General features: G+C 37.0%; 1 protein-coding gene across 2 annotated transcripts in view; it reads left to right on the top strand.

Moving 5' to 3' along the window:
- CTDP1 (CTD phosphatase subunit 1) overlaps positions 1–21,333 on the top strand; it is a 92,787-nt gene extending 71,454 nt beyond the window's left edge. For both annotated transcript variants that reach the window (XM_051611130.1, XM_051611127.1), the window contains one exon: positions 20,329–21,333. In XM_051611130.1, coding sequence (XP_051467090.1) covers positions 20,329–20,470 — 142 coding nt within the window. In that variant the 3' untranslated portion in view covers positions 20,471–21,333. The remainder of the gene's footprint in view (positions 1–20,328) is intronic.
- Positions 21,334–21,581: the final 248 nt, after the last annotated feature.

The following is a 21,581-nucleotide window of genomic DNA, read 5'->3' as shown; positions in this document are numbered from 1 at the left end:
CATTTTTTTCTGTACTTAACTATCATTATTGAATTGAGTGCTCATTGTAAACATGTAAGATAATTTCCATTCCAAGTAGGTAGATGTGGTCTAAGAAGCATAAATGTGTGATGCTGTTTTGAATATACTATTTGATAGTATAAAAAAAAAGTCAGACATGCCTGACTAAATTGATTGCTTAAGGAATATTACATTTCTGTTCAAAAAAGAAAGTGGGGGAAAAGAACCTTAAAATAACTAATCTGCCACAAAAGAGAACAACAGTGTTAGAAAGGGAGGTTGGCACTGAATGTTTCTTTTTAGGAAGACTGAGTGGAGTGCTCTAATACAAGTAAATAACTCAAATTATCATCTCAGTGAAAAATATTTTTCATCTTTATTTGCTATTATGTGCTATCTGACTGATGGAACTATTCCTCAGGGGAATTTTTGAGATACAAACAATACTGTTTTGCTTGGGTTTTAATGAGAAGTTTTCTTTCTGTTACTATCCTAAACCTTCAGAGTTGGTCTGTGTGTCCTTCACTTTGAGCTTTTGTGTTTATTTTTCATCTGCTGCTGTGGTAAAGGAGTTTTTTAATCTGTTCTTCATTTAAGGTAATTAAGCTTTATGATTTGTATAGAAAAAAATTATGTGGACAAGTCTAAAAACTCATAAATCATAAAGTGTAATTTGAACTATTTTAGCTGTTCAGGAAACAAAATTACCAAAAGCATAAAAGAGAATGTTCAGTAATTGGGCTATAATTAATTTCTCTGGTTTTGAAGAATCTTCTGGTTTATTTCTGTATGTCATTCAGCTACAGAAAGAAAACATAATCTGTAATGTTACTGCTTGATTGACTACGACTTGAGCTGTGCAGGATTTGGCTCTTTTATATGTTAGCACCATTTCAGCTATGATGTCATTAGTAAGTCATACTCCAAACATACTAACATCATGACCAGCCAGCATGTTAGTAGTGTATAATAGAAAAATATTGTGGTTTTCTTCAGAAAATTCTAATACTCTTGTTTACAAGAGAATTCATAAAACGTAGGTTATTTTCTCCATGGAGCTACTGGACTTCTGACATTTGGCTCATCTCAGATCTCATGATCTCCCAGTGGTCACGCTTCCAAGGTTGTTGTAAGCCAGATGAGTATTAATGATGATGTGATGGAGGTGAGGTGTAGAAATTCTTGGTGGATTAAGCCGAGAGTATCAGGAGTTCTGTAGACTTACAATTTATTTCCAATTTCTTAAAAAAAAAAGAAAAAAAAAAGAAAAAAAAGATTGGAGAAGAAACTGTAGCACACATGATGGTAAATGCATGGAAGTAGTTGTGAGGACTGAAGAAGTAGTCTCTGTGTCTGTAGTGGGTGCCCAGCTCTCGGCAGAGGAGGTGGTAGTGAGTGTGCAGTCTGGTAACTTTAGATGTTCTGTCTACATTAATGTTTTATCTCAGGTCAGGAGTGTGCCTTTGAAGCAATGCTTTGGTGTGCCTCCCAGAGAGGTCTTTCCTTTAGGTTAGTATAAGCTGGGATTTAACCCTAAGAGGTTGCCTGCTGTGCTTCTGCCACTAATGCACCTTCAAGCCACAGGATGAGCTTTTATAGCTAATCTAAAGTAGAACTCTGTTTCTGTCTTTAATCAGTCGTATGGCACATGTGAATGAAGAGCAAATGTATTTTCTTGGTATATACAGCATCAACAGGACAGCATCACCTGGAATATTATTCCATTTAAACTTCTGTATGCTTTCAGGATTGGATTCCTTTTCTATCCCTTCTGATAGTCTCTTATATCTAGAGTGACCACAACTTTGTATTATTTCTTCTTGATCACTTGAATGTGAGGACTTTGTAGTCCACTTTATTTTTAAATTCCAAGTGGTAAATTACTGAAATTAAAAAGAGTGGCACTGATGAATACAACCAAATGAATGCATGGCTTAGTTGTATATACAAGCACTCAATTAAGTAGATGACACATTCATATCTTCAAGCTTGTTCATTAATTTAATAGCCTGAATTTCCAAGCTGCCACTAAAAATACGCCTATTACAACTTCTGTTGAGTTGCAGATTAAATTACACTTGTGTTTTCAACTGCTGATTAGTCTTGTTAGTACACAGTGTGTAGATATCAAGAAAACAGTAAGAAAAATACTTGAGAAAATGAGTCTGAATATTCAGTAAGTTGGGGACAGAAGTAGTTGCAGTTTGCTTCTGATTTTTTCACAGAAGTTTTCTCTGCAGTTTTATGGTTGGCTTTACTCCTATGTTCTGTTGCCTGTAGGAATCTACTGTCACAAAATACAGTGAAAAATTATAATTTGTATTTAAGAGTCTTCTCTTGGCTACGTGTATGAATTGTATTTACAGCCTGCAGGAAGACTTACAGATGAACAGCTACTGTAATTAAAAGTCAGTTCTCCATAAACTAAGTTCTTATATGTAAGATGGTTACCTAGGAAAGCAAGCAGCCCACCAGAGTTTCTATATACCCAACAGAAACTAGAAATCAAATTCACGCTGTCTGTACATAGATGAGCTTCTAGGCAGATGACAGCATTGCTCCAGAAAAGATATCTGTCACAAAACATAGCCTTTTGTAGATTTTTGTACTTTGAACTTGTAGAATATCCTAGAATTGGGTAAGGCATGAAAACAGACCTAAGTCTGAGGTAGCCAAGAATCATCAGTAGTTTGCTTATCCATTCAAATAAGCGTCTTCCAGGCTTCCTGTTACTAGGCATGATCTTTATCATTAATCAGACAGACTATGTCTTGAGGTGAGAACAGAGAGTGCTATCACATGGCATAATTGTATAGTTTTGCTTTCCTTTGAAAGTTTACTTTTGGAAAAAGCTTAATTATCTGTTATGTGTACAAACGTTTTCTTATACTGGTATATTGTTTTATGAAGGCAAGTCAAATGTTAACTTCATTATTGCATGCATATTAGGCTTGATCATACTGTCATCTTAAACTATCTGACAGTGGCAAAGTGGCATTTTATTTCTAGCCCTGGATCTGCTTGGATCTAGAATTTAATTTTTTTCTGGAAAATGTTAGCCTGTCCAGATCTTGCTGAATGGCAGCACAGCCCTCTGGTGTATTACAGAATCAAAGGTTTGGGTTGGAAGAAACCTTAAAGATCCATCTAGCTCCAACCCCCTTGCATGGGCAGGGACACCTCCCACCAGACCAAGCTGGTCAAAGCCCCATCCAACCTGACCTTGAACACTTCCAGAGGGCTTCCACAACTTCTAAAAGAGGTTGACAGCAGTGACACAAACGCTTGCCAAACCTTAAAATTTTCCTTCACTCTACCAATTATAATTTCTTCCATACTTGCTGTCACCTTCTGCAGAGTTCTAGGACTGCTAAATTTTTAATACTAAAAACAACCCCTCAGACCCTTACTACCTCCTGTGTTCATTAAGTTCTTCCAGCTTCTCATATGGATTTAACCTTCTTCACTGTTCATAAAGGCAGACACATGCTTTAAGCTGATGCTCTATTTCCAGAAGCTGAGGGCAAAGTATAATTTATAAGGTGAATATTAGAGTGTAATGCCTGTGACATCCATATTACTTACCAAGGAATGTATTTTTCTTTCCAGCAACTGAAAAATAAGTGTTTTTCTGAGCTTAGGCTCCCTTCTCCATCCCATCACTTTTGAATTTTGCACATGGCTCAGCAAAAAGATGAGTTTCTCTTGTGAGGATAAGGAAGAATATAAATTAATGAATAGAAGAAAGTGCAAGAAGAAGAAGGGAAGGTACAAGTTTTAGGGAAATTAATAGAAAATATGTGCCAGGGATGGTGGCTTGATGTAAGGAACGAGCTAGTTCTGGAGGGGGCAGAGGGGAAAGAACACAGCAAAATCAAATCTTGAAGACAACCGAGAGGGAAATACGCTTTTGTTAATCAAAATTGTTTACTTTGGATGTAAAGCACCACATGCCTTGCTTGCCAGAGTCATTGCTGAAGTTTCTTCCAGCTTTGGTGCACCATTTCTGTGAGGGGGACAACCCTTTTGGGGATTTCCTTCAGATACATCTTTCAGTGTCTCCCAAGCTGAAGTTCCTAATCATAGTCTTAGTGCCTTAAGAATTCAAGTACAATAGTGCCCATCTTAAATATTCTCTGTCAATGCTGCTGGTAGTATTTTAAAACCCTGAGGTTGATGACACTTTCTATTATCTGAAGCCATTCTTCTAGATTAAAATGCCATAGCATCTTTCTAAAAATAAAAATGTGAAATAATAATTCCCATGGGCTGGCTGAGGCTTTCATTCTCCCTGTATTCCCGATTTGCATATTTTCTCCCTTGAATATAATCTGTCATCTTGCTGTTTCCTTAGGCTTCAGTGCTGTCAGCTATTTCCATTACAAAAGAGAGATAATTTTAAGATTTTTTGAAAGGACAATTGGTAAAACCTTGCTTTGATTTTAAAAGGAGACTGTCAGCTCTCTTGTGCCCTCAAAATGGCTTTCGTTTAAAATCACAGTCCTTTCTGCATATGTGTATATTTGTGTGTCTCAGTTGTCCTTTTCGCTTGGAAATCCAAAGATGCAGGAAGGGGAAGACTGAAACCCATTATTTCTTCAGCATCATGAGCATAAAGCTACGATCCACGCACAAAAAAAAAATTAACAGTCTCTGTAAGAAAAAAAGTAGGTGGTTGCTGTCTTGTATATGTGGTGAAGATGAAGGGAGTAGATTTTATGGGGGGGTGGGGGTGGGTGGGAAAGAGGGGAAGGAACTGGGAAACTCTTCCAAAATCCCAGCCATCAATTCTGAGGGGTAAACCTGGGTCTAACAGAAGGCTCTGTGTTGCTCTTTATCTGGGTAATTCTGTTCTGAGGACTCATCAGCAAATTTTGCAAGAAACTGACTCGGTATTATTACTAAAACACATTTCATGTGCTTGTCTGAAATACAGTATTTTGTATTCTTGTGCTGAAGAAAAAATTGCTTGTAGTATAAAAATGAGAGAATTTTAAAAAGGTATGTTGCATCATCAAACAAGCTTTGTTCTTGGAGCTTCATTTAGGAAGCGTGCATTACTTTTCTAGCATGATTCTCAATGGTGACATTTTTTCCTTTTTGTGTGGTAAATTCATGATTGGATTCTGTGAGGGAAGAAGGGCTTTAAGAAATTCTTCATGGATTCCTTGCAAAACACTTAGGGGAGAGAGCCTTAGGCACATTTGTGCCTACTGAAATATTACATCAAGTTTCAGATTAAGATACTTTGCGTGTATTTGACAAATGTGTAGATTTCACTAATCTTTAAAGCAAAGTAGCAAAAAGAATGCTGGTCACTAGAGAGGAACAAATATGAGGAAGCACACCAATTCAAAATATACTTTATTTTTATCCCCCTTAAGGTATCTTAGGTTTCTTCAACCAGTATTCAAGGAAGAAATACTGTTTTTCTATTAAAACAGGAATACAATGTTGCAGATGCAAAGCTACAACTCGTGCAGGGCTAGATGTTACTCATATTCTCACATTTCAGCTTCACATAAAGCATCCTCTTAATCCTGTGGAAAGCAGGAAATTCTGTAAGTGTAGATTGGCAGTTTCCCAAAAGGTGCAGAACCAAAGGAATACTGGAAGTGGGTGTGCGTGACTAGCCCTCTGTCACGTCACTGTCCATGCTGCAATGTAAGCACAGAGTAAACTAGTTTTTATTGTGTAACACAACCATTGGAATAATATAGTAATTTATTTTTTTCCAAACTTCCTTTTGTTTCAAAAAACAAACCCTTTTTATTCTTGTTGTTACATAGCTTGCATAATAGTAATTCCAGAATAAAAGCATGGAAAACAAGCAGTATTTAAAGAGCTAGCCTAGGTTTGAAGTACTTTAGGATGATGAACAGATGAAAAATGAACATGAATGGATGAGATGGCTTTTGCCATCCAGAGTTTACAGTAAGAAAGTCAGTTTTGCAAGAGACCAAGGATTCTGACAAATAAGTTGCTGTAAGTAGAAATTTAAGGAAAGTAAGATCTTTATCCTATTCTTCTGGCATAAGTTACCGCTCCATAATTAAAGTGATTGCATGAAATATGGATTACTCTAGAGCTGACACCTGGCCCTCAGACTTTTATTTTTGAAACTTCAGTTTCAACAGAGGTGTTTTGAATGGGAGTTCTGTATCAAAAGAAATATGGAAAATTCTCCTAATAAAGATCAAACATTATATATAATTCTCTGAAATTCCAGTTTTCTACATAGGCTTTTTGCATTAGGCTTTTACTATTCATGTCAAAATGGAGAAGCAACAAATGTACATAAATCTTTTTGCTGTATTCTTGCATTAAATTCTACAGTTCTCTTTTTGTTCTGTTTGTCAGAGATGTATCCTGAGTATTTTTTTCTCCTTGATAAAATAATTTTCCTGTGTGGAAATTACTAACGTGCAATGGAAGAAGAATGGGATTTCACTGTGCAGGGGGTGTTGAATGGCTCAAACTCATTCCGTCCTCATTTACAGCAAAATCAAAACTCTCAAAACTACTGAAAGGTTACTGAGAAAAAAGATGTCCGGGCTAGGTCTGTTGTATGTTCAGAGACACATAAATCGGTAGGGAAACAAAGGCAAGTTTGTTCAGCCTGCTGAAGAGGAAGGTGCTTGCTCTAAGGATCCAGGCACATGTACCTCATTGATATAAATAGCACAAAACATAGATGCAAAGCCTGCTTCATGAGAAATCACAGGACATGGTTAACTTCATAGCTGCTGCTTATACATTCTGAAATGTTTTGAGCTGCTAATGGATGAGTAATTGCAAAGGCCTAATACAACATCTGTTAATTAAAGAGGAAGGTGTGTTTTGGAAAGCCTCAGATTATTAACAAGAAACAAAAAAGTCACAGAACTAGAACTAAAAGTGACAAAGCTGCTGGTTCACATTTAGATCATGAGACTCAAATGATACCTGTATTTCCTACAAGGAGCAAGTGCACAGCTTGTGCATGTTTTCTGGAAGTGTCAAGCTGCTAGATTTCTGTCGCAGCTTTTTTTCCTCTCCTCTAAAATGGAGATGCTCATCTTCCTAGAGGCTTTTAGAAAGTGAACTGTGCAATCTAAATGTTCTCTGGCCTAACCAAATGTATCTTGATGCAGAATTAATACAAAAAAGCAACTAGCTTCATTATATGGTGAACTGCCCTATAGCCTGGCTTAACATAAAGGCAGCTCTTTAAGGTGCAGCCAGCTCTTCATAGTGTAGCTGGATCATTCTTGCAGTCCTAAAATGACAAGTGTTGTAGTTACACATAGTGTATTCATGGCACCTGTCCTAACAGAGCTGGCTCTGCTCCTTACCATTGCAGGGTAGAAGCTCACTTGCTCTCTGAGGGCTGCTTGTAGCCTGCTCACAATTGTAGCAGCAGAATGGAATGTGTGGAAGCATGTTGCTGACTAATGTTGTATAGTCAGTGATGGTGAGCTTATCCGTATAAACTTCAGTGTTATTAGTAATTACTGGTTTTTTTCATAAATCTTATAGGTGCCATAGCTGAAGTTCAAGGGGACTAACTGGTTTTTGCTGGTTTCTCGTGGGATGGTTCTGTCTGGAGAGAATAACGGAATTATTTTTCTTGTACAGGGCTTCTAAACAATTTGAATAAATTGTTTCTCGGTAACATTCTTATCCACAAAATAGGAGTTTTATCAGCTCAAACCTGTCAAATATAAACAGCAGTTGTATTTTTTTAAAACTTTTTTCCTTTTTCTGAGTTTTTTCCCTGAAGTCTCTCTCTCCAAATGACTATGGTGTTGCTTTTGTGCCAAGTTTCTTTAGAATTTGGTGGTATAATAAGGGAGGTGTTCTCCATTTTAACTGTCAGCTACATCTAATAAATTTTGCATTAATAATGCAAGTTGTTAAAGTTATATGTGGTTTTTTTTCCTTGTTCATTAAATAGCTAAACAGTGGTACTTTGAACTTGTGTACAATATTTTAACATGGTTCTGTGTATCTTCAAATTTCTTTCCACAATATGGAGGATTCGAATAATTGCAAATCGCTACAAGTCATGTAAACTGCACAAAACTGCTTTTCTCAAGACTGGAGGTTTATAATACCTGTCTTTGTCAGCTGGGAAATTTGAAAATGCTTTGAAATACAGTCCGCTTACAGTGACCATCGTCGTTCAGCTTTTTTTACTGTCTGCTGGGAAAATATCTACAAGTTCTTTAGGTGCAATAAAATTACCCAGTCCAGGTGTGTTTATGTATGCAGTTAATATAACTTGAAGTGTACATGATATTCAGGTTATACCTATTAATGGACATAGTGATTAGGCAGTTGAGATCAGATAGTGTTAGATAGTGTACAGATTTGAAAGCTACTGTGTCTTAGGATATAGAGAATACATTAAAATTAGTTAACAAGTCAATACCGTTTTTACTTAATGAGTTTTTCTACTTAAAAACTGTGTGCCTTAACTGTGTAAGTCTACATGACACTTAAGTTCTAACTTCTAATCCTTTGGAGGGAAGGGTAGACAGGCAATCAAAAGTCTGTATGTTACTAAAATTAGCGAAGTGCTGTTAGAATATATATTTTCTCAATTGACTTTAACACTAGAGTTCACTTGCACTTTCCATAAGAATTGTGCTGCTATCTGCAAAAGGAACTGAGAATCTAAGGTGCTGCTTTTTTCTAGTTTATAAAGGAGCAAAAGGTTGGAACTGTAATGAAGGGTCATCAGGCATACGAGTATTTACCTCATTTCCCTTGTCTACTTAAATATGCTAATAAATACTAAGGTGTATACAGGAATTGCTGTTCTTGCCTTTCTCTTTTCTAGCTCTTACTGGAGTTCTGTATGAAGTAATGAAACTGATTTCTCAGTAATGCATCAATGTATTTGAAGTTGGATTCTTTCTGCAGTCATTACCTTTTATCACTGCAGAGCCATTAACTAATGGCTTCCATCCTGGGACAATGGAGTGACTAGAGCCTGAGGGAAAATAATTTTCTATAATAGAACTGCAAGAGCCACCAGTCTACAACAGCTGGATTTTGTAGAAGCAGACTACAGAAATCAAGTATTTGTTACTATTGTTTTAGGAAGAGTGAGGGCTGAAAAGTGATGAGAGGCATTCACAGAATCAGTGAGAAAGAACAGAGAAAAGAGAAGTGCTTTCTAGCAGAGGATTCTTGTTTAACTGTGAGACCAGCTGAAGAAGAAAGTGTAAAGCACCGGAAAACAACACTTGGGTTTGGAGAAGACTCCTTGTGTAGCAGGGAGGGATCCTGGCACCCTCCAAAGACCCTGACCTTATGCCTAAGGAGTGGTCTAGACTAGTGAGAGGAAGAAATTCGGTGAACATTTGTCTTTTTATCTAGCTCTGTTTTTCTTGTGCTTCTGCAGCGAAGATGAGTTTGTCTCTGCATCAAGAATGCATGTTGTTTGCTTTAAATAGCATATCACTGTTAAGTGAACTGTTAAATCAGTATTGCTGAGGTCAGAATTGGAGGAAAGAGTATGCACAAGCTACCTGGAAGTCAGAAGAGTTCTGGGCAAGTCCAAGGAGCCTACAGCAGAGGTGCATGAGGTGAAAAAGTGGAAGAGCCTGTTTTGATGAGATCCTTACCCAGGGAAATGGGAGCTGGCTGTTGTCTCCATCTGAGGAGCTCCCAGACAGGAAGAACTCTTGTTATGTTGTACTAATCCTTGAGATTGTTGACTGTGAGACTGTTTAGAACAATCTCACAGGTAGGAGTGTTTTCAGACAATGCATAAAGGGTGGTTATCTGATGCTTGCCCTGTAGCCCAGCTGGGAAAGGTGCTATTGTGTTACCTCAATGAAAAAATGTCAAAAGTACAATTTAAAATTGAGTAAATTAAGGCAGCAAGAAAATAGAAAAATGGGAAATTAGTTGGGAGATCTTGACTTGATCTGCTTAAGAGTCTGTTACCTGTTCTGCTGTCTTGCAGAATCAGCAGCTCCAGCTTGGCTCCCATGATTGGCAGAGTGAGAGAGAGAGAGAGAACTAGAAATCTGAGTGGATTTGAAAAACCTGAACTCTTGGTGTTCACTCAGAAGGGGAGGAGAAAGAAAAACATTTCACTCTGTCTTTGACTTCAGAGCCCTTGTGTCACACACAAGGGACAGTTCCTTCCTCTGATGTGGTCTGAATTTATATGAGAAACTCTAAGGCTCAAGTTGCTTCAGAGTTATTTCTGGTTTTCCACAGGAAGATCCAGTATCCAACTCCCACTCACATAAGAGATAAGTTCCCCCAGCGCTGGATGAACATTTAAGTATTTGTTATTACCATGACCACCACTACCCTATTTCAGCTGTCTATAGACATTAATGTTGGTTTGCCACTGTGGCTTTGAGGAATGGAGAGGGGTAAGGAAAATGGGTGAGGTAAACTAGTAACATACTCCTTCAGTTTGCCTATCAGTGAGAGACCCTGGCAGCGGTGTGGGTTCTTAATGCAGAGGGGGAGGGGAAAAACAGGAATTGAAATGGGTAGACCTTCCCATTTGTGAGTAGTTTATTAATCATTGAACTACTAGTAGGTTCTTACATTGGGAAAAACAAAGTCAGATTTTGTAGAAACCTTGAACTATTTCAGAACTCTGAAATCAAACTGATTGTGGATAATTGTACTTGCATTGTTTTCAGCCAAGCACGTGAAAAGCAGAATGTGTATGTTTGAATTCCCCACCCCAGAGTAGATGTCACAGCAGCAAAAGTGTCCTTTGCTACACAGCTCAAACATACTGCCACAGCACTGTGCAGAAGGGGGCCCTGTTCACTGAAGGGAACAGCTTGTGTTCAGAGCCTCATTTTGCTGTTTCTGAAGCTACCCATGTACCACATCATTCTAAATGCTCATACAACATATATTCCTACTAGGCAGAGGGCCTGTAGAGCTTGCAGATGTGACTAGCAGAAATACAAAAGACCCATCTCTCAGCTGACTTTGCTGTTCAGAGTGCTGTGCCTGGAATAGTAATACCTGAAACTCTGACAAGAAGGTTTTTAGTGTTCCAGGTGTTAACAAGAGCAGGTAAACCACACCTGAGCTAGAGAGCCAGAACTGCCTGCAAAGTCTTGTTGTGGGGCCAGGCTTCTCCTCTTTGGTGTGGCTGTACACATGCATTATCCCTACGAGGTTAAGGTGGCTGTGCAAGCTACAAAGGGACAGGACTGTATCTTAGGGAGTCCTTGTGTCAGACAATGCAGCTGTGGAGCATGCTCAGCAGACAGTTTGGGGAGAGCCTGCACAGTGATTTTATTCCCAAAGTTAAGCAGAGGGAAGTGTCTGGTCTTTCTTCCAGTCTGGCCCCTGCCTGGCATGTCAGACCTTGCTCCTGTCACTGCATCAGTGTGGCAATCTCATTCTCTGATAGTAATTAGAAGGAGAACAACTTGTTGCAGTCTTAATTTTTTGTTAAATGTTGGAAGTACCATGAGTCTCTCTGCTGTCACCTGCAGCCCAGAGAAACACCTTTCCATGTGTTCCTCTTCTATGCATCCATATATGCACTTAGCTTGATAGTCGTCCTTCATATGAGTCTGTGGCTGGTAACAGTACCTTGATAACACCAGGCTCAGTAGCAACCAGCTACTCTGGATTGAGCGTGTTCTCCCTCAGATGTCTTCAAGTAGAGGTTTGGAGCTGAGCAATCCAGTGAATCTGGTTTTTGGACAGCATGATAAAAAAAATTTGCAACTATACAACAGAAAGTACAGTTCAAGTATAAACTGCCTTTGCTAGTTCAAATTTGTTCCACAAGTATTGACAGAAACACTTGTAGCGCAAACTAAGGATGGTGTCAAGTACCATTAAGTCAGCAGAGCTGCAAGCTGCAGCACTGGGTAGTTTTTTCTGTCTTAGCTAGTGTGAAAACAATTGATGTGGTGAATACTTTGCAATGTGATCTGATTTGGCCGATAGGCTGGCATATGCCAGTTTGATCCAGATTGAATTGGTGGTGCTCAGTGAGCCAGTATTGTAGAGATCCAAATTTAATGAATGTAGATACACTTTTTTAGGGAGTTTGTTAATATTGCACAGTTAAAGAATGATGCCTAGTATTCTGTTTTGAACATACAGCATGTATTGGTAGGCTGTACGTATCATTTACACAAACCTTTTAAAACTGATGTAAAAGTTGTGATGTCTCTCAGCTATTATTACAACTTTAATTTTTTTTTTTTAATTTGTAAATCAAGCCTTGACACTACTTTCCTGTTTCTCATGGATATTTAGCAATTTCTCATCCAAATTTCTAGCAAATTAAGTTCAACATTTCTTCTACCAAAAAGTGACTTTCACTTTGATGTAATTTCATCTTGTAATTTACTGGGTTTTCTAAAATACCTTGAAGCACACCAGAATGTCTGAAGCAAAATGTTGACTTAAAATACAACTTTTTAGTGCTGATAAATTACTTACTAGGTTCTTTGTTGTTTTGTATTTCACTGCTGTTGTATCTCCAAAACAACGTCTTTCCAAACCTGTGTACTGCAAGGAAAACAGATTTCTTGTTTAAAATTTCAATCAATAAATAAAGAAACATCTAAGCTGGGAGGGCGGGAATTTGAGGAAGGATGAGATGGAAGGGTTGGGAGTGTTTCTGATAAGGAACCAGAAGTAGTAGAGGAACGTAACCTTCCAGGAAAATGTATGATTCAGAGGAGCAAATATCACAGTGGCTTGTGAATCTGGAAGATCTCACTCCTGTGTTCATAGCAGTGCCACAGTATCACCCACACCCTTACAACAGCTGTAATGCCCCAACACCTGCATAGTAACGTAATACTCATTGAAAGCTTAACTAGAAACACAGCTGACAGCTTGCTAAGTTAGAGCATTTAACTGGCTTACCACACCAATAGACAAGGAGCAGAACCAATAAAGCGAGGGAGTATCTAGTTAAAGTATCTGGGAATGTGAGGAGGATGGAAGATGAACCTTTTTAGGCAGTACATTTAATCAAGAGTATAGCTGCATGGAAAGGGTATGCGTATTTTACCCCCTTGGAGTGCAAGTTGTCTTTTGTGCTCCTGTGATTATGGCAGCATTACCAATATCCATACAGACTCAGTGAAGTGTTTTGAGTTATTTTTGGTATTTTATAGTGAAGCAGATGTTCTTAGTTAAAATTCTGGTAAGTAAAGCCATTATTCAGTGAATTAATATCTTAGAAGGATGTTGTGTTTAGCTATTTGCAATTTAATTTCAATAATTTATTGAAAATTATGACAAAGTAATAGAAGAGTTAGTAAAAATCAGAGTTAAATGCTTTGGCAAAATCAGCTTAGCTTTCAATATAACTTAGTGTAGCCCATAACCTATATATTAACAGACATATTAAGATAGTCTTGTGAATATCTAACTTCAAAAGCTACCACATAAGAGAATACAAAATCCTGCTTCCAGATTCCTTGCTTAGCACAGGCACTCTGTTATGAGCTAAGTTATCTCTTTTGTTTTTAAGATGCCCAGTGATGCATCTTAAAGAATGTTCTCAGTGTTTGGGTGATGGTGGCAAATCCAACCAGGATGACAAGGCAGGTGAATTCCAAGCATTGCTTTGCAGCGCTGAGTCTTTAAACTCTAGCTGTACTCCACTGCTATTAGCATAAGAGCACCTTTGCACACATAGTATGCTCCTGTGAGAAGAATTAAGGTAGTTTTACTTAGAGAAATCAGATGTTTTTACTTTTCCAAGTTCTGATTTTGATGTACAGTTTTGAATTTTCTAAATTGCCCATACACTTAACTTTTTTTGCCCATCTTAATTTATTATGGCATACTACCATTTTTTAAAACAGTAGGTCATATTTACATCTCTAGGGATTAAACCTAGAGCATTATTCTTCATCACTATCTTGAGACAATCTCCTGCAGTGCCTTCTGTAACAAATTAATTTGAGTGACATTATTTGCAAAGGACTTTTTTCAAACCAAATCCAGGTAGAGTTGCTGTACTGTACCTGTTAGGCACTGGTGAAAGCTAGAAGAAGCTGGAGGGAGAACTTGATAGAAACAACAAAGGCCTGGTTTAGCTTTTAAAAATATTGCTATATTGCTGGACATGTATTTTTTGTCTGAATATTGGCTGGTTCCCCTGTTGGGAGGTTACTCAAATGCAGTTGTCCAGAAATGGGAGGAGGTTGTTCAGCCAATGTGAATAGATCACCATGTTTCTGTTTGTTTATAACAGGATTAAGAGATGATATGTCAGAATGCATCTATATGTTTTCCGTTACAGAAGTGTCAGATAACAGTCTGACATTCCACATATTGAGAAGGATATTGAATTTTCTGTTCTCTTCTACAAATCAATGACAGTATTTGTTATGTGATATTAAACCGCTACTGTCACATCGGCCTTTTGAAGAAATAGTCAATGTTGGGTGTTGTAAATGTTTTCTTACAACAACTACATGTATCCTTTTTAAACAACTTGAAGTTAATAAGTAATATTTTAGAGGCATAGTTTACTTATCTGTAATTTAGTTATATAAGCAAAATTGTAGAGACAACTTTTGAGCTTTGCATTATCAAATTTAATTATTATCTGTATCTAATTAGTTCAGCACAGAGAAAATTAGTTCAGTGCCCTGTCTATTACTTTAAAGCTTTATTGCTGCACTCTTTGTTTTTGAAATATCCCAAGCAAATGTTTACCTGTTAAAAAAAAATACTTTGCAGTGAGTTGGGGTGGGTTTTTTTTGTTATTAAACTTCCCTGTTGGTCTAAATATCCAGAAAACACAGCGGTGCTAGATGGATAATTTTAGCAAAATTTACAAAGTATCCCTGTTGACACATTATAGTAATTTCTGAAATTTTTTTTGTTTTCTATGACTTCCTGACTTCAAAAACTCTCTCAATATAGATATACACTGAGTATTTGCTTCAGAGAACTGTAAAGGTGTTATTAAAATAGTTATAAGAGTTGCCATAATAGTCTCTCACCATTAGAATACTGTGTAGGTGTGCTAAATTTTAAAGCAGACAGCACTGAAGCTGTACAAAATTTAATTAGATTTAATTTTACTGTTGTGTAAGCTAGAATACATCTTGGAGCTGCCAGTTCGAATTGGTGGATTTCTGCAAAGACATCTGCATTAAAAGGATGCCATTCATCCAACTGTAGGATCTCTTTCTGCATGCTTTTTCTACACTGATTTCTAGATCATCCCGTAATTCCGTAGAGTAGCTTGCCAATATGGAGCTAGTGCTATATGTTGTTGCTTTTAAGGCTGTGTGATTGGCAGCATGCTATGCCAGGGCCAAGGAGGAGCACCAGGGCAGAAAATTCAATGTGCCTGCACAGATGTATGAGACAAATTGCCAGAGGGTAGACACCTGGGTTTTACAGGCCTGCTATGGACGATTGCTCACTGTTGTATCAAGGGTACATGAAAGATGTTTCCATGTATCCCATGTTAAGAAAATATAACTGCAAAACATGGAACATCTCCCTGAAAATTTCTGTCCAATGTAATGTTTTCATGCCCACAACATTGATTTTCAATCCATATGTTCTCAGATCTCATGTCCTTTAACCTCATTAGCCAAGTACTGGGCTGGCATCTTCAAAACTGGTTGAAGAAAATTTTTCCTGGTTTCCCAGCTATAATTCATAGCAACTTGAAGGACATTGCTACAGAACTAGTTATCTAAATTAATTGTTCTCATAGTCAAATTCTTGTGGAAGGCAGTCAAATTCATGTTGCATTACTAAACTCAGCATCACCCTTCTCTCCGTTATAGAAGGAGTTTGAGGAGAGCTGTGGGCTAGGGTGTGTACAGAAACTGAGACAGACCTTCCACATTAGACTTCAGCAGTGTGCCTGGGGCAGCAGAGGTGGTCTTGCAGGGTTATAATGCTTTTAGAAGGCAGCAAGCTGTTTCAAAACGTTGTTTTCAAACCGTTGCCTTTTGAACTGCTTTCATCTGCTGTGTGAGTATTTTCATTAGGGATTACCTTGACTGTGTTTGGTACCAGATTTATGTCCTGATTTATGATGCCAATGCTGTAAGCTGATTGCTTGTAAAAGACTAAATGCATTTAGTCTGCAGACTCTCCTTGGTTACTGTACCAATTTTAGGAGCTATCAAAAAAAATGGGTCAATTTGCAATAATTTAGAAGTTTATTTGTCAGAGTAGGGATATGGGGCTAAAGGGGTCAGTTTGCAGTAATGTAGAAGTTTACTTACCCATAACCCCCATCCCTACTCTGAAATTTGCAGTGTGAAATAAACTCGCTGTAATTTTCTTCTGCAGATCTAAGTTTGGAAAAAGTTCCGTTTTGCTTTGTTTAAAACGGGCGTTATGTTGCCCTTTGCCTTATTAGAAGTTTCTATTTTATTGTAGCACTGTATTTCTTAAAAGTGTGTCATTGGGATGCAAAACAGACTGGAGACTATCTGCTTTTCGATTAACTGGAAAAAATGGTTTTTCCAGCATTGTTTTCAGCTAACTATAAATTAAGACCCTAAGGTAACAGATGCAATGAATACTGGACTTTTTTTCACTGCTTTGTTCCATATGGCTCTTTCAGTGAAGTAAACAAAGTGTAAGAATGAAGTTTTCATTTTACCTATAGTTAAACTTTACAATCATATTTTAGTGATAATTTCAAGAGATCAAGAGTTGAATAATTTTTTCAGTATTTTTTGGTGCCATTTTTCACATGCATGCACTATACTCCATTGCAGCTTTGTAGTATCTTCTCTTCCTGTCTCTTTATTTGAATTACCACTAAGTATATTTCTCATTAGCATTCCATAGATTAGATTTTCCTAAAATAAACTTTTATACATGTATAATTACAGGTGTTTCATTTTTTTTAATATCACTATGAATTACACTTGTAGCTTTTTTAATATATTGATAGTTCGTTTAAATAGGTGGGTTTTTTTAAATGTTGCTCTCTCCTAAAAAGATTTCTCCATCAAATGATCCAGTGGGGCTCCTACTACTGGGTATCACAAAGGGAAAATACTAAATGCAAAGGCAAAGAAAATATGAATTGTAGGAGTGTTTTCACAGAGTTGTCAGGTATTTGATGTTTAAGTCTTTTTTGAAAGTTGAATTGTTCATTTATGAGATGAAAGATATTAATTTATTATCTATAAGTTTGTTTTTCAATATCAATCAATTAAAATTCCTTTTAAAAACACAAATCAGGCTAAGGTAAGCATGCAACATACTGCTACATTATTTTCTCTAAATACTAAGAAGGAATTCTGCATGTGCTTAACTTTTCCACTCTGTAGTGTTAATTTTCAGAGCACTATGGCTCTGAAACTGGAAATGACAAGGAGTGGGCACAAAATAATGAGGAAAATATACAGTTTAAATTGGTCGTTATGTTAATAGATATTCTGCCATGGGAATATACTGCTTTTCTCTGAATATACAAATTATTAATGGGATGTATCTCTCTTTACTGAATTTGCAAATTAAAAATGCAGCACTATGCTACTGATGTTCTTCCTCCATATTCTGTCAGAGTTAGCTTTGCATTTGTTTTTCTAGTACTCGTTTAAATGTTTTTGGAATAGCTATGAAGCTGCAGTTTACAGTACAGAAATACTGAAAGGTGTTTAATCTTAGTAAGAATAATACTCACATTCTTGAGAGATTTTTTTTTTTTCCTTCTAACAGAGAACTATTTCTTAGCTTTCTTTTTTGGTTTTGGTGGTTTTTTTCCTCCACATGAGTGAAGAAGTTTTGTTACCTAAATTGAAGAGAGCTGTTGTTCCAGCCCTCCTGAAAGAACAAGAACTGACAAAATAGATCATGTTCAGTCTTTTGCATTTCCGAAGGTACTGTTTAATACAACCAAATGAGGGATGAACATATGTCAAGACTGTCCCTTAAAGTTTTCTGGAAAGTATTTTTGTAGCCTGGAATTCCATTCTTTAATTAAACTAGTTACACTCTAGTTACACTGAGTATTTCAGTTTTGTAGATAGTCCTAATTGAAATCTAGTTGCTAGGGAGTAGATTTATGCTTTGTTGCATAAATTAATAATTTTGCTAGTATTTGCATTAATTATTTAGTGAATGAACAGTTCGCTTTTAACAAATGGCAGTGAGACACTGTTTCTACATAGAACTTTTTTCTACAGGATCTTTGCTACTGATTTAGGACGCAGCAAGCTCACAGTATTTGAACTGGCTCTAAAAACCTGTTTGTCCTGCCACGTTCTTTAATACATCATCTGCAGTTGTGTATACATGTTTCATATGCGTAAATTATAGCTATTAGACTGATAAGTTTCTTTTTTATTTGGTAGATACCATCAGTTTCCATAGATGCAGTGTTACAAACAGAAGAATACAAATGTTTTCAGCTGTGAACATTGTGCTATAGATTCCCACCATGTCTTCATTTATCTTTATTACTCAGCTATGTAGAATCAGAATTGTTCAGGTTGAAAAAGACCTGTATGATCATCTAACCTTTAACCTAACTCTACTAACCTAGCTCTCCTAGCCCATGGCTAAACCATGTCCCTAAACACTGTATACAATTTTTAAACATCCCCAGGTATGGTGATTCAAACACCTCCTTGGGTAGCCTGTTCCAGTGCTTAATAACCCTTTCTATAAAGACGTTTTTCCTAACATCCAATCTAAACCTCCCCTGACATAACTTGAAGCCATTTCCTCTCGTCCTGTTGCTAGTTACTAATGAGAAGAGACTGACCCCCCCACTCACTACAACCTCCTTTCAGGTAGTTGTAGAGAGCTAGAAGGGCTCAGCCTCCTCCTCTTCAGACTAAACAACCCCAGTTCCCTCAGCTGCTCCTTATAAGTTTAGTTCTACAGACCCTTCACCAGCTTTGTTGCCCTTGTTTGGACCCATTCCAGCACCTCAATGTCTTTCCTGTTCTGAGGTTTCCAAAACTCAACACAGTATTCGAGGTGTGGCCTCACCACTGGCCAGTACAGGGGGATGATCGCTTCCCTACTCCTGAACGTGCCCCAGTCGTGACTTCAGGCCCCATCTTGTCCATCTCCCTGCAAAGATGAGAAAGGGGAGGTTAGGTGTCACTCAGCCAGCCTGCAAATCGAGCAGTCTGAGCTCCTGAGAATTCATGTTTCTGGGAAAACGGCAATAAGAATGTCTCTATAAATAAAAATTGCTTTGTATTTCAGTGTTGCTTAAAAGCTCACAAGTTTGACTGTTAATCCTTGCATTTATTTCTTTTGGATATACATAGTTCAAGTCAGTATTTATCAAAGATCTTTCTTAATATATGCCACTTTTCTATATGCTCAGAAGTAAAGGGCCCATTGTTAAATTATTGCTTTTTGCTAAAAAATAATATATAATTTTACTAATTTTTCATTACTGCAAATGAATGCATTCTCTTCTTAATGAAACGCCAACTAACAATGAGAAGGATGGTTATTTAAGAGATACAGCCTTTGCATGCGATTCTTTGCTTGAAATTTGATCAAATTATCAAGGAAGGTTTTTGAAAGTATTTCTACAGCTCATTATGAATTCTATGCAATGCAAAGTCTCCATTTTATTTTTGTCACAGAAGTACATGTCTGGTGCAAAATTCCCTTTTGGCAAGGAAAAGAGATTTCAGGATTCCACAATCCAAATTGTTTTGCTTATGGCTATGTCTCAGTTGAAGCGTTAGATTTTCTTTGGAGATCTTTCACAATCAGGAACATGAGTCTTTTGGCAGTGTATGGTGCACATCAGCCTCCTGTTTAAACTGGTTAATGCCCCTTAGATGCTAAGAAAGGTGTTGCTCAGCCTGACAGTACTAATCCAAAGAGACAATAAGACATAAAATAGAAGAACAAGATCCCTGCATTTGGAAGCACAAAAGGATAAAAGCTGGTGCAGTGAGATTTGGTTAATCCGTTAAGATTTGATTTTTATTTAAAAAAAACCCACAACAACAAAACTTGGATACTTCAAAAGCATATAACAACATATATTTTGTTATACATAACCTGTTCACACCATGGATTTCTTCTTTATTTTTGGATGTGAGAGGAAAGTAAATAAACTCATTATTTTCAAACAATCTTAGTTTTCATTCCTTTTTCAGAAGAATGGGAGAAATAATATAAACAGTACTTTGTAACTACAGCTGAGTAAATAACAGTGCTTTAAAAATTTTGTGAACAGACCACTGTTTGTTCATTTAAAAGCAAGTGCAGTACTTTTTGTCTTGACCTGAAAGAAGGTTGGGTCCCTCAGCCCCATTTTTGTCTCATAAAATAGTGATCTGTGATAATAAGCAATGAGATACCTCAGTTTGTGGACATGATTTCTGTCTACCCTTCCAGGGGTCACAAGCGCAAACTGGAGGAAGATGATGCTGCCAGTGAATCCAGTAAAGAATCTAGCCTTGAAGATGAGGAAGGAAGCAGTTCTGAAGCAGATGAAATGGCAGCAGCACTTGAAGCTGAATTGAACGACTTCATGTGACATTCACGCAGAAGGAGTTTGTGATTTCATTTTACTTCTCATAAACAGATTGGACTACAGTAAATGTTTTTCCAAAACATGTGTGTATATTTTGCAAAGCAACATGAGAGGTGACACATTATTTTACAAAATCAGAAATAGATGTTTTTAGGGTGTTTTACTAAAGGAAAATATACTTTTTTAAGCAAAAAAAGTATTAAATGAGACTTGGTGTGCTATGCCAAAGACATGTTAAGAGCTCTGCAGAACCTTCTTATACAGGATTTGTGATTAAACATACATCAACTTTTTAAAAATATTGCAGTCTGTAGTTTATGGGCAATGGTCTAAAAAAAAAGAAAAAAAAAAGAAGAAATAAAGGAGATGGAATTGTCTGGGTAGTACAGCAGGAACCTGTTAAACTTGTCATCTTTGTCCACAAATAAATGCTATCGAATATAAAAGGATTTCTAAAATAAAAAAGAACGATTTATATTTGTATAGAAACAGAGTATGTGATATGCAAGCTTTGTGAACTCTGCAGTTGACCCACCTGTCATTCACTTCTAAGAGAATACATAATGATCAAAACTCATATTTCTCAGTTACTTTGTGAAATAATTGGGTTCGTTAGGGACATCACTTAGATTTTTAACTTCTATTCTCTGTAAGCAGAAATTTAGCAAAGCATATTGTGTGATTCTGTACTGCCACAAGAAGCATATTCACCCATTTGTGTTGTCTTGGAAAGAACAAGCGCTACTTCAGTCTAGATAGGCTGTAATTTCTTTGAGAAGAGGTCTGATGTAAAGTTTTTGTATATTCTATTTCATATTTGACCCACAGAACAGATTTTCTTTCATTTAATAAAAATTCATTTTGTATGCTTTGTTTCCCTTTCCTGTTCATTTGCTACCGTCAAATACAAGGTCCCCTTCTGTCTTTCCTTTACTCTGCATTGAAAATAATGAAAAACTCTGAAGACATCTGCAAATTTAAAGATTCAGGCAAGTAACTGAGGCAGAAAAAAGAAACACTGACTCAGAAGATTCTCACGTCTTTTGTATGGGAACTCTTAAATTCGGACATTTTCTCAGGTCTCTTTGACTGGCCACTGAAGATATACTGTATT

This window comes from Apus apus, chromosome 2, assembly GCF_020740795.1.
Source record: "Apus apus isolate bApuApu2 chromosome 2, bApuApu2.pri.cur, whole genome shotgun sequence".
NCBI lineage: Eukaryota > Metazoa > Chordata > Aves > Apodiformes > Apodidae > Apus > Apus apus.
The sequence above is the reverse complement of the archived record's forward strand: the minus strand, read 5'-3'. Positions and strand labels throughout refer to the sequence as shown.